General features: G+C 35.1%; 1 protein-coding gene across 4 annotated transcripts in view; it reads left to right on the forward strand.

Annotated features, from left to right (window-relative positions):
- The window catches only part of BIRC6 (baculoviral IAP repeat containing 6), a 223,608-nt gene that overhangs the window by 117,530 nt on the left and 92,575 nt on the right, over positions 1-13,503 (forward strand). For all 4 annotated transcript variants that reach the window (XR_005531445.1, XM_039250287.1, XM_039250288.1 and 1 more), the window contains exons 45-50: positions 2,524-2,651; positions 7,275-7,837; positions 8,842-9,017; positions 10,099-10,195; positions 10,329-10,523; positions 11,297-11,497. Coding sequence is in view for 3 of the 4 variants with exons in the window: in XM_039250287.1 (XP_039106218.1) it covers positions 2,524-2,651; positions 7,275-7,837; positions 8,842-9,017; positions 10,099-10,195; positions 10,329-10,523; positions 11,297-11,497 (1,360 nt within the window). In the remaining variant the exon portion in view is untranslated. The remainder of the gene's footprint in view (positions 1-2,523; positions 2,652-7,274; positions 7,838-8,841; positions 9,018-10,098; positions 10,196-10,328; positions 10,524-11,296; positions 11,498-13,503) is intronic.

Raw genomic sequence — 13,503 nt, forward strand, 5'->3', positions numbered from 1 at the left:
ATATTCCTATATTATTATACTTCCCTTTTTCTTTTGAGAGAGAGAGAGAGAGAAAGAGAGCGTGAGCAGGGGAGGGACAGAGAGAATCTCAAGCAGGCTCCATGCTCTGTATAGAGCCTGATGTGGGGCTCAATCTCAATGACTATGAGATCATGACCTGAGCTGAAATCAAGAATTGGACACTTAACTGAGACACCCAGTTGCCCTCATTATATTTCTTTTTATATAAATATAAATTTAGTGTTCATAGCATCTTTTTAGTGGAGGCTGCACAACATTATCATCATTTAAATTTATAAATTTTTCTCTGGATTTGCCATTAGACAAAATCTCATTTCGTTGTGTAATCTACAATAATATCATCCTTTCTATTGTTTCATTTAGTCAGTAAGTTTTTTTAATGTTTATTTATTTATTTTTGAGAGAGAGATTGTGAGTGGGATAGACAGAGAGAGAGGAAGAGAGAAACCTAGACAGGCTCCATACTGTCAGCACAGAGCCTGATGTGGGGCTTGCACTCACAAAACATGATGACCTGAGCTCAAATCAAGAGTGGAACTCAACCAACAGAGCCAACCAGGCACCCCTATTCAATAAGTTTTTAACAGCCTTCTATGTGCTGGGTCCATGTATTTTCTTGGTACTAGGGATATAAGTATTTACCAAGACCAAGTCTCTGCCTTCTTGGATTTTTAAATTCTCTTGGATACATTTAGTCAGTACTCTCTTACTGCACATACTTTAATTTTGCAGATCACAATAAAACAAGTGAGACAAGGATGAAAATAAGGGAGAAAAAAACTATTATAGTAAAATTGGGCCAGAGTTTTGGTGGGAGCAGAGGCATATTATAGGTGATTATTGTACATATAGATTCATGAATTGGGAATGTGAGGATTCCTGGGATCACTGATTGTAACTTCATTATTTTATATATAAGAAAAAAATGCAGGGACGCCTGGGTGGCTCAGTCGGTTGGATGTCCCAGCTTTGGTTTAGGTCATGATCTTGCAGTTCGTGGGTTTGAGCCCCGCATTGGACTCTGTGCTGACAGCTCACAGCCTAGAGCCTGCTTTGGATTTTCTGTCTTCCTCTCTCTCTGTCTCTCCCCTGCCTTGTGCTCTGTCTTTCTTTGTCTCTCAAAAAATAAATTAAGAAAAAGAAAAAATGCAGTATCTGCATTGCTTACAATTCCACAACTTGCTAGTGGTGGAGCTAGGTATTGGAGAGCATTCCATGTATTAAATAGGGTTTTTTTTTTTTTTTAAGGCAGAGTAAGTTATTGAAAAGCAAGCTTTCCTCTAAGATCTTAGTTTTTGTTTTTTTTTTAATTTTTAATGTTTTTTATTTCTGAGAGAGAGAGAGAGGGAGGGAGAGCAAGTGAGTAGGGGAGGGTCAGAGAGAGAGGGAGACACAGAATCTGAAGCAGGCTTCAGGTTCTGAGCCAGCTGTCAGCACAGAGCCTGACACAGGGCTCGAACCCACGAACCATGAGATCATGACCTGAGCCGAAGTCAGACACTTAACCGACTGAAGCACCCAGGCGCCCCTAAGATCTTAGTTTTATAGAGGAGGTTTGGTTAAGAATGCTGTGACTTTGGTGGTTAGTATTGGAAATTAATTTTATCTAACTTTAAAACAATTTGAAGAATTACATTGCATTTTATTTTACCAAAACACCTCAAAATTTTTATGATCATAGTAAATAAGGATAGAATAAGATCATACAGAGAAGTGTTAAAAAACATTCCAAAACATACCTCAGGTTAACTAGTGTGTTTTCACTATCATTTCTTTCATTGACAAGATACAAGTTTGGGAAAGCAGTTTCTTATTAATTGGTACAGGTTTGTACCTTTGGAGTCTGTGATTTTGGTTTTTTTATCCATTTTCGTGTTTGCTCTGCTAGTCATTCGAAGCATGACCACTTGTGGATTACTTAACTTCTTTGAGTGCTTCTGCTGTGAAATGGGTATTAGTAGGGTGGTTGGTGAAAATCGGTGCAAAAATTCTTTGTACTTTTGAATCATTGTGAAGATATTTCTTGTGTAATTCTGGTGAATTTTTTTCTGTCTTGAGTTACATAAACCTATGAGTTCTAAACCATAATGCTAAAATTATTGATATTAGAATTTATGATTTTAGGGGCACCTGGTTGGCTCAGTCAGTTGAACATCTGACTTTGGTTTAGGTCATGATCTCATGGTTTGTGAGTTTGAGCCCCACATCAGGCTTGCTGCTGCCTGCGCAGGTCCCACATTGGACCTTGCCCCACTCTTCCCCAGTCATACATGCATGCTCTCCCTCTTTATCTGAAAAGTAAATGTTAGAAAAAGAATTTATAATTTTAAGTTCAAAATAAATCTATCAAAACCTAAGTAAATTGGTCTTGCTATCATTGTTAATATTTCATTCTTCATATGAAAAATTAAAGAGTATAGTGCTTGACTCAATGATGCTTTTTAAAATAATTCTATAAATAGTATCAGTAAAAAGTTTTCAATGGAATTAATTTCTCTTTAGGTTGGTCCAACTGCTACACAAGCTATGCAAGAATTTCTTACCCGATTACAAGTGCATCTTTCTTCAACATGTCCTCAGATATTCAGTGAATTTTTACTCAAGCTAATTCATATACTTTCTACAGAAAGGTAAATTTCAATGTATGCATATATTCCTGATGCAGAAGTCATACATAATCCTCCAAATAAACTTTGCCTTACCATTTGTTGGGGGTTAATGTGGGAACAGATAAGTATAGTAGGGATTAAGGGGGAAGGATTTATTCATTTCTCTCCTGACTTTTCATTCCATTCTTGCTCTCTCAGATTCCTGAACTATATGGAAGGAATAGAGTGTGTCAAATCTCTGTTTGCTTTTAACATTTTCATAGATTGGTGTAATTTATTTTGTTTGAAACCTGTGTGTAAGAAAACCAAAGAAAGCTTACAAAAGAAAATTACACACCAGTCTCATAGAGAAATCCTAAATAAATTTGTTATGAAAATCAAGTAATACTTTAAAAGAATAAATTGTGACCATGATGGGTTTATTCTTAAATGCATAAATGGTTAAATATCCTAATGTATCATATTAATACATTATTTTCTTCATACTGGTAAGGCATTTCAAATATCTGACATTACGTTATGGAGTGCCTGGGTGGCTTAGTTGGTTAAGTGACTCTTAATCTCAGCTCAGGTCATCATCTTGCACTTTGTGAGATCAAGCCCCATGTTGGGCTCTTCACTGGGTTCGGAACCTGTTTGGGATTCTTTCTGTCCTCTCTCTGCCCCTCTCCTGCTTGCGCATTGTGCTCTGTGCTGACAGATTCTGTATCTCCCTCTCTCTGCCCCTCCCTAGCTCGCTCACTCTCTCTCTCTGTCTCTCTCTCTCAAAATAACATTTAAAAAGATAATAAAATAACTAATAATAGGTATGGTTTAACTTATTGTACATACACAGTGAAAGATAATGGCAAGGAGTAGATTCACAAAACCAAGGACATGATGTTACAATATGTATACATGTACAGTATTTGGAAAACATGGACATGAGGGTTTTGTGTGATGTAATTAAAAGCAGTTGACAAGCAAAAATCACCATGTATTTACTTTTTCTTTTAACTAGGCTTTTTTTTTTTTAAACTGTGTATGAGACCTCCAAACATATTCATTAGATGTATGCTTTAGTATACTCTTGTTCCTGTAAAGTTGTATAGCAGTAAAAGTTTTCCTATGAAATATTTGCTCTGACATTTCTTACAGAAATATTAGCCTTGATTTTAGTTCAGTTACATACTATTTTTTTGTTTTCAAAGTGGAGATATTTGTAGGTTGACATGCCTCAAAAACTGATCAGGAATTTTCTTTTTTAGCTTACTTTTTTCATCCAGCCCCATTTGCCCTACACAAACCCTGTAAATTTTCTAATGTAGATTCTTTAACTCAATAAGGTTCTGAGCTAAGAATGTCTTGGTTTATGTTTTGTTTGTTTTCTATGTTTTTAAGAAGGTCTCTAGTATTCTGATAAGTTAGCCGGGAGCTCTTAGGTAAATTAATGACCAGAAAGAAATACTTAATCTTAATATAAACATGATACTCAGTTTTATCAGGTAAGTGTTTTGCAGATACTTTTTTTTTTCCTTAAATATTTGTTTATTTTCAAGAGCGAGAGAAAGACAGCATAGGCAGGGGATGGTCACAGAGAGAGAGAGAGAGAGCAAAAATTTGAAGCAGGTTCTAGGCTCCTAGCTGTCAGCACAGATCCCAATGCCGGTCTCAAACTCACCGACTTCAAGATCATGCATGACCTGAGCTAAAGTCAGACACTCTGAGACTGAGCCACCCAGGTGTCCCTGCAGATACTTTCTATTGGCGTTTGGATTATATTTTCATTTTCTTAACAGTAACCTTCAGAAAACAAGTTTTCTATTTTAATGAAGTCTTATTTGTCACATTTTTCCTTACATATTATTTTTGTGTCATAAAAAAAAATTCTTGCCTAACCTAAGGTCCTGCGCATGATCTGCTATGTTTTCTTCTAGAAATTTGAGTTTTGTTTTTACATTTAAGTTTATGTTACTTTTGGGTCCAAGGTTTTTCTTTGTTTTTTTGTTGTTTTTGTTTGTTTTGCCTATGGATGTCTAGTTATTCCTATGCCATTTGTTGTAAAGGCTATGCTTTTTTCATTGAATTTTCTTTGTATGCTTTTCAAAAATCAGGGTTTTTTTTAACCATATTTGAAATATTTCTGGACTCTTCTGTAGAATTGATGTTTGTGTCTCTACTTTTCTAATACTGTATTGCCTTGGTTCCTCCATAGTTTCTTGAAATCTGGTAGTGTTGGCTTCCCAAGTTTGTTCTTTTTTTCAGAATTGTTTTGGCTATTCTGGTTCCTTTGCTTTTCCACTTAAGTTTTAGAGTACGTTTAGTGATTCTCATCTGCACTGCTCGAAATAAAACAAAACCCTGCTGGATTTTGATTGAGAATGCATTGGTCTACAGATCAATTAAGGAAGAGTTACATAGCCTCTTTCGATTTTTCTTTGTACCCAGTCATGTAGTCACTGGATGAAAATGATCTTCTTCCTTTCTAGTGTATATGTCTTCACCTCCAACCCCTGCCCTGCCCTTCTCCATCTCTTAATGCCCTGGTTAGTACTTTCAATATGATCAGTTGAAATGACAAAAATTGTCTTTTGGTCACAGGTCGAAATGTTACTAGCTGTAGCTTCCTTTGTAGATCCCTGATAGCAATTTGTGGTTTTTTATGTTCTTAATTTGCTAAGACTTTGAAAAAATCACGTGTTACCCTTGGATTTTGGGAAATGCTTTCTCTGCATCTTTTCAAATGATCGTATGTTGTTTCTTGTGTAGTCTATAAATTCGGTGAGTTACATTGATTTTTTAAAAAGTGTTGATCAATATATGGTCCCAGGATAGACTCACTGCTCACTTGGTCATGATATATTATCCTTTTTATATCTTGCTAAATTGAATTAGTTAACATTTTGTTGATTTTTGAATCTATCTTTATGAAGCATGCAAAAAATGTTTGCATTTTTCTTACAATGTCTGGTTTTTATGAAAAGTGCCTGTTTTTTATACAAGTTAATTCTGGGCTCATAAAATGAGTGATCCCTTTTTTGTTTTCTGAAAGGAGCTGTGAAAAATTGATGACTTAAATATTTGATAGTACTCACCACTGATGGATGCTGAGTCTGGAGTTTTCTTATAGAAAACATTTTCAATTTATCTTATAGTAAAGGATTATTAATGTTTTGTATTTCTTCTTGAGTGAGATTTGACAGTTTGCATCTTGCCAGAATTTGTTCATTTCATCTATGTTGTTGAATTATTTGTATTTCCTTATTATCCTTTTAATGTTGATGGGCTCTACTTCGATTCCTATTTTCATTACTGATATTGGTAATTGTTATTTATTTATTTATGTCATTCTTGCCAGAAGTTTATCATTATTTTTGGTATTTTCAGAGAACTGACATGAAGCTTTGTCTTACAACTCAGTCCTGTTCTAGCACTATCCAAAGTTAATGTCAGACTCACAGTTTTAGCTACTCAGTACCGTAAGACTGGCCTCACTTTAGAGGGCACTTGTAAGTTGCAAGTTGGCACGCTTCTGTCAGATTTGGGTACAAATTCAAGGGTTCTCACAGCACCCTCCTCAGTTTTGGTATTGTAAAAATGACACACAGAACCCAGGAAAAGCACTTACATTTACTGATTTATTATAAATTATATAACTCAGGAACAGCTAAATGGAATAGATGCATGGGAAAGTGTGATGCAGGGAGTTTGTAAAGTTGGGTGTCTGTGAATGGGTTTGAACATCAAAGGTTCTGTGCTGTCACTATTGCAGACACCAGAATTTAGCAGTTTGTTAAATATATTAGCTGAATTCTCACTCATTTGTATGTTGCCAGTGTCTGTTCTCAGGTTCTGTCACGGGAAAGCCAAGCTTCTGTTCTGTCTCTTTGGAGGTGCCTATCCTTCATGGATTTCCAGCTCTGTAATGAGTTTATGTGACTTTATAGTTAGTTTCACTTTTTCTTGTTAATTTGGGAGCAGTATTTTCTCCAGGTTTTTTATATTTTAGGCATACGCAGAACTTGAGAGCATTTAACTTTGATGCGTAAGAATTATTTGACTGAATCTTAATTTTTGAAAATCATAATCAGTAGAAAATGTTTAAAATTGTACCATTTGAGGATATGAAAAACCAGAGTTTATTCCATTAGGAGTAGCATGTGATACTGAAATATTTTAGTCCGTAGCTTTGATTACTTGTCATTTAGTTTTCTATTGGAAGAGAAGTCATTTTTGTTTTTTTTTGTTTTTGTTTTTAATTTTTTAACGTTTTATTTATTTTTGAGAGAGAGACAGACAGCGTGAGCAGGGGAGGGTCAGAGAGAACGGGAGATACAGAATCCAAAGATAGGCTCTAGACTCTGAGCTAACTGTCAGCACAGAGCCTGACACAGGGCTCGATCCCAGGAACCGTGAGATCATGTCCTGAGCTGAAGTTGGATGCTTAACTGACTGAGCCAACCAGGTGCCCCAGAGAAGTCAGTTTTGATCTTGTGTCAAATGGAAGACAGTAAGAAGAACTCAGGAAGAGATGGAAACCATTTGCTACAAAATGGAACATTGAAAACCAAGAGTTTAATTACTATGTTAGCTCTCTTGTATTGTGGTTACTTTTTTAAAAAATTTAAGATGGATTAATTTTTAATCCTCTCTCTTTTTCTGCAGGGGTGCTTTCCAGACAGGCCAAGGTCCTCTTGATGCCCAAGTAAAGCTCTTAGAATTTACTCTGGAGCAGAATTTTGAAGTTGTTTCAGTTAGTACTATTTCTGCTGTGATAGAGTCTGTCACCTTTTTAGTGCACCACTATATCACTTGCTCAGACAAAGTAATGTCTCGAAGTGGATCAGATAGCTCGGTGGGTGCTCGAGCATGCTTTGGGGGACTCTTTGCCAACCTTATTCGTCCAGGTGATGCAAAAGCAGTTTGTGGCGAAATGACAAGAGATCAACTCATGTTTGATTTGTTAAAACTGGTTAACATTTTAGTACAGCTGCCTCTTTCGGGCAATAGAGAATACAGTGCAAGAGTGTCTTTGACCACCAATACGACAGACAGTGTTTCAGATGAGGAAAAAGTCTCTGGAGGCAAAGATGGTAATGGAAGCAGTAGTAGTGTTCAAGGATCACCTGCATATGTTGCTGACTTAGTGTTAGCCAACCAACAGATTATGAGCCAGATTTTGTCTGCTCTGGGCCTGTGTAATAGCAGTGCCATGGCGATGATAATTGGTACGTATTGAGAATGTTTAATCTTATACTTCTTTTTGGTATTGTATCTCTTTGTTTTAGCAACACATAGATTGATTTTTTTATTACTTTATAGTGTAAAGCTACTTTATTGCAAACTTGTTAGCATGATGTAAGTGGAAACTTTTATAGAGTGGCTTCTGTCAATAAGTGAAATAGAAATTATGAAGAATTTTAAGTGTGAATTTTTTAAATACTGTAATATACCAACCAAATAACTTGTAATTTTATATTGTATTTTATATTAAGAAAAAAAATCAGTCTCATTATAAAGTATCAGGTACCATACTTTATAGTCACACATCTCTAATGTTTTAAAGGCAAAGAATTTCACATCAAATTTTATAGTAGGGAACCAGTAAGGTTTATTGATTCTCACTTTCTTAAAATGTGCAGTGTAAAATTTTATCCAAACTGTAACCATTTCTGTGATGCATACATCAATATAAAATTTCTATATTGTTTCACTTTTCTCCCTGTTTGAAAGGTGATATATTGTACTTCTGTAAACTGTGACAAAATTAATTCCATTAATTCCATTCTATTTTTACTTTCTTTCTGTTAAGGGAAACAATCATCCTTTTTTTTTTTTTTTTAATTCAGTGTCTTGAAGCATAATTATATAACAATACCACTTATTTTTCTCTCCATTTCCTTTGTTCTTGATATATAGCTTATATGTAAGATGATATTCCTCAGTCATATAAAAGAGCAACTTCTTTTTATTGCTACCAACAACAGAGGTATCTCATGTAAGAAGATGTTCCAAAATATGCTTTACTGAATGCTGTGATGAATATCTCAATTTCTAGTATATGTGTACATGAATGTGTATATACACACATACACGTGTATATATAGCTGTTATATACCCAGCCTTCAGTGGTTTTAGGAAAAATGACTTTTCTCTATTAATTGTTAATGGTTTTTAAGTAAGTAAGGTTTTAACTTGTTAAAAGAATGTGTAATCTTTTTATTTCAACTAGGGGCAAGTGGATTGCATCTTACCAAACATGAGAACTTTCATGGTGGGTTAGATGCTATCTCTGTTGGGGATGGACTGTTTACCATACTGACAACCCTCAGTAAGAAAGCTTCTACGGTTCACATGATGCTGCAGCCAATTTTAACCTACATGGCCTGTGGATATATGGGCAGACAAGTAAGTTCAATCCGGCAACTATTTCAGTAATTTAAATAGTTTCTGGCAATGGGAACAGAGAAGTATTTATAGGACAAAGACAGAGGATTCATATATTGGAAAAAGAGCAGCAGCAGCAAGTAAGAACTATAGACTATTAAATAAAATTTGAATGTAAAGTTTTCTTGAGTCCATGTTGTCAAAAATGACCACAGTGATACAAGAATAAAACATTAAACATAACCTTAAATTTTAGATTGTTTTCCTGTGATCTCAAGAAGTAGTTTTCTTTTTCTCGAGAAATAGCATAGTGGACTACCAAAAAGTTCTCTGTAGATGTTATAATCAAAAATTTAATGTGACTATTTTTTCGAGCTTTGTTGCATGTTTGTTTACTTTCCTTTCAGCTAAAAGGGATTTGGGTAATTTTAAAAGAAAAATAGTTTAGAATATTACTGCTTTTTATTTTTCCTTCTTATAAAGTGGAATTGTAGGAACCAGTGTGATGATTTTAACTTCTAGTCCGTTTACAATTTTTTCAAATGCAGGTTTTTAAATGTACTTTCTTTCTTTTTTTTTTAATATTTTTATTTATTTCTAAGAGAGAGAGAGAGACAGTGTGAGCAAGGGAGGGTCAGAGAGAGAGGGGGATACAGACTCTGAAATAGGCTCCAGGCTCTGAGCTGGCAGTCAGCACAGAGCCCGACGCGGGGCTCGAACCCACGAACCGCGAGATCATGACCTAAGCGAAAGTCGGACGCTTAACCAACTAAGCCACCCAGGCGCCCCGAGAAGGATCAGTTTTTAAAAGAAATTAGTGTCTGTTGGAAAACGAAATCAGTGCACATTAGGGTCAAAATAAAGACAGATGCTTAATGTAAAAAATACTCGAGTTCAGAAAAAAAACTACCCTTCCTTTTTGATTTAGGTAAGATTTCTTATGTCTTTTGGCAGATATGTTGAATTTGTAATTTAGATTAAGACTGTAGTTTTAGAATACTTACTATAAAAGAATATTATATTTAATAAGTTTAATTGTCCTAATTACAAGAAACTAATAATCATTGTTCTAAAGTCACAATACACATGTGGTTTTCTTTAGGGCTCTCTTGCTACTTGCCAGTTATCTGAACCATTACTGTGGTTTATTTTGAGAGTATTGGATACTAGTGACGCCTTGAAAGCATTCCATGACATGGGTAAGATAAATTACAAAAATTGTCATTTAAGTTAACTCATTTGACAGTGTATGTTCTCATTTTTGTAGTCTTGTGTGAAAGGTGACTCATTGTCAAACTACCTTATTTTCATTTGGTGTTCTTTGTAAATTAGGTGGAGTTCAGCTCATTTGCAACAATATGGTTACTAGTACAAGGGCTATTGTAAACACTGCAAGGAGTATGGTATCAACTATTATGAAATTTCTTGATTCTGGTCCCAATAAAGCTGTTGATAGCACTTTGAAAACAAGAATTCTAGCTTCTGAGCCTGACAATGCTGAAGGGATCCATAACTTCGCACCCCTGGGTAAGAAAAGAATTACTAAGTCTTACTGGTATGAACTTGTATATTTTATTAGCTAGTATGAAGCAAAAATAGTTCTTGAAGTAAGTTGATCATGTGATAATATCACCAATTACAAACAAGTGATTTTAAAGGTAGTAGTTTTTGAAACATTCTTTTGATTAGAAGGAAGTTTTTAATAGCTGTTTAGCGATCTCATTTATTTTTATTTCTGAGTTAAACAATAACAAAATTTGTGAAACAAAATAGCAGATACAATGTCAGTTTTCACTGTAAATGTTAATCAGTTTAAGGGAGTTGTTCCATCTTGAGTGTTATTTTTTAAGAAGCTTCAGTTTTAGGTAGTTCTTCCTTTTCCCAGTTTATATAGTTTCTTTTTAAATATTTCTTTTCCTACTTCTAACTCATGAATATTGACAACTAAGATAAAGGTGATTTTTTTCAAGTTGAAGATTGTCTTGAACATGTTTTTAATTAAATCACTGAAGAATTATGGTGCTAGATTTGTTATTTAATTTTCATTTGATTTATGAGTATAAAGAAATTAGGCAACAATTAATAATGAACTTACCACCTTGCAAGTTGACTGGATGTCCTGATATTTTGTGAATATTTTAACAAATCGTGCTAAACACACTTGTAAAAAATAAGTTTGTAGCATCAGATGTTTATGATTTTAGCTAATTTTTCTGGTTCAGGGTTTATTTAGATAGTTCTTATTGCTTTGTTTGGGTTCTTTTACAGAATTTTTATTATATTTAAAATGTCTTCTGTAGGTACAATTACATCTAGCAGTCCGACTGCCCAGCCAGCCGAGGTGCTTTTACAGGCTACACCTCCCCACAGAAGGGCTCGCTCTGCTGCGTGGTCCTATATCTTCCTACCAGAGGAGGCTTGGTGTGACCTCACCATTCACCTTCCTGCAGCAGTGCTTCTTAAAGAGATACATATTCAGCCTCACCTTGCATCTCTTGCGAGTGAGTAATATTTTTTGTAAAGAAGCATTATGAAAATAAACTCTATTGTAGGAACACTTAAAAATGAGAAAAATAGTAAACAGTGATACACTTAGATGTAATTCCCAGACTGTTTAATTTTGAAGTTTTTTATATAATACTCAACCTTATCACCAAATCATTTCCAATGAAATGAATTGACATGGCTACTCCCCTTAAACAAATAGAGTGTTTCCTGAAATCCAAACAGTTCTATTTCAGCTATAAATAATTTTGCCTTGCCTTTCTCCCCAATTTATTAAGCTATCTAGCCTTAAGTTAAAATGAGTGAGTTAACACACCTGTGGACAGCAGTCATACTTTCTCTAGCTCCATCCTCAGTGCCAGTCCTGCAGTGGGAAATTAGCTTGGATTTGTATATTGTTTACCGCTCTTCCTATTGTAACATTATTACGTGTACAGAATTTTTTAATAATTTGAGTGTAATATTTTTAATATTTGAGTGATTTTTTAAAATTTGTACTGTATTGAGTATCATTCATTTGGTGCTTTTTCATTGAATATATTTTGTTTTCACTTTGCAAAGTATAATTAATTGAAAAGAGTTTTTTGGAAACAAGTTTTACATTAAGAGGAAAAGGAATTCTTCAAGTATTCATAAAGGAATCTGAAATACTGTATAGCATTTTTGATCCCCAGATTCTTTTAGCATAAACATAGTGATTTGGGGGCACCTGGATGGCTCAGTTGGTTGAGCGACCAACTCTTGATTTTGGGTCAAGTTGTGATCCTGGTGTCCTGGGATTAAACCCCACGTTGGGCTCTGTGCTGACAAGGCGTGGACCCTGCTTGGATTTATCTCCCTCTGCCCCTCTCTCCCCTCACATGCTCGCACTCTCTCTAAGAATAAAACCATAGTGATTTTTAAATATTTATTTGTAGAGAGAGAGACAGATTGTGAGCAGGGGAAGGGCAGAGAAAAGTAGACACAGAATCTGAGGCAGGCTCCAGGCTCTGAGCTGACAGCTGACAGTCCTGCAGTGGGAAGTTAGCTTGGATTTATATGTTGTTTTCCCCTCTTCCCATTGTCTTATTCCCATTGTCTTATTCCCATTGTTTCCCATTTGTTTATTTGTAGAGAGAGAGAGACAGAGTGTGAGCAGGGGAGGGGCAGAGAGAGAGGGAGACACAGAATCTGAAGCAACCGCCAGGCTCTGAGTTGACAGCTTGATCCCACGATGTGGGGCTCGAACCCACGAACCATAAGATCATGACTTAATCCAAAGTCGAATGTCCGCTTAACCAGCTAATCCACCCAGGTGCCCCCAAAACATAGTGATTTCTACAGAGTTGTTGAAACTGTCACATTCATTTACGTTCATTGATTAATTCTCATTGTTATCAGATGTCACTCAGTAATTGGATGAAGAACTGTGGGAAACTTTATACACCCGTGTCATAAGTGGAATTATAAATTATTCTATTTACTTGCAACATTAGACTATTATATCCAATAGATATAATTAGATATTATATCCAATATTATTGTGGAATTCAAACTTCTTAGATGAAAATAGATATGAATAAAATGGCAGAAGGAAAATGCATTAATCCATAGTGTTTTAACAGATCAAAAACAACTCTATTACAAGGTATAATATAAGTCAAGATAAGATATCAGGGAAAACCTAAGATGAGGAAGAATTTGCATTTATTTGGAAGAAGAAAGAGTGGTCCTTGTTAATGGTGGCTTTGCAGTGGGGCTAGAATTTGAACTTGGGAATTGAGATAGGAAGACTATTAGAAGGAAAAACTCTGTTCATTATAAGAAAAAAAAAATCAAGGTAGGTATTCCCTGCTGTAAGTGTGCTTAATAAAACATTTTGGTTTTATTATTGAATTGGAGCAGAAATTAAAAGTATATTTTGTTCCAGTGGAAATTATACAGCCTTTAGAATTAGATACGAGCTTTAATATAAAATGTGCCATTTGTTCATGTGGGAGTTTGGATTACTTAATCTCTTGGA

The sequence above is a fragment of the Hyaena hyaena genome, unplaced genomic scaffold, assembly GCF_003009895.1.
Source record: "Hyaena hyaena isolate Hyena2069 unplaced genomic scaffold, ASM300989v1 scaffold_362, whole genome shotgun sequence".
NCBI classification, from domain to species: domain Eukaryota; kingdom Metazoa; phylum Chordata; class Mammalia; order Carnivora; family Hyaenidae; genus Hyaena; species Hyaena hyaena.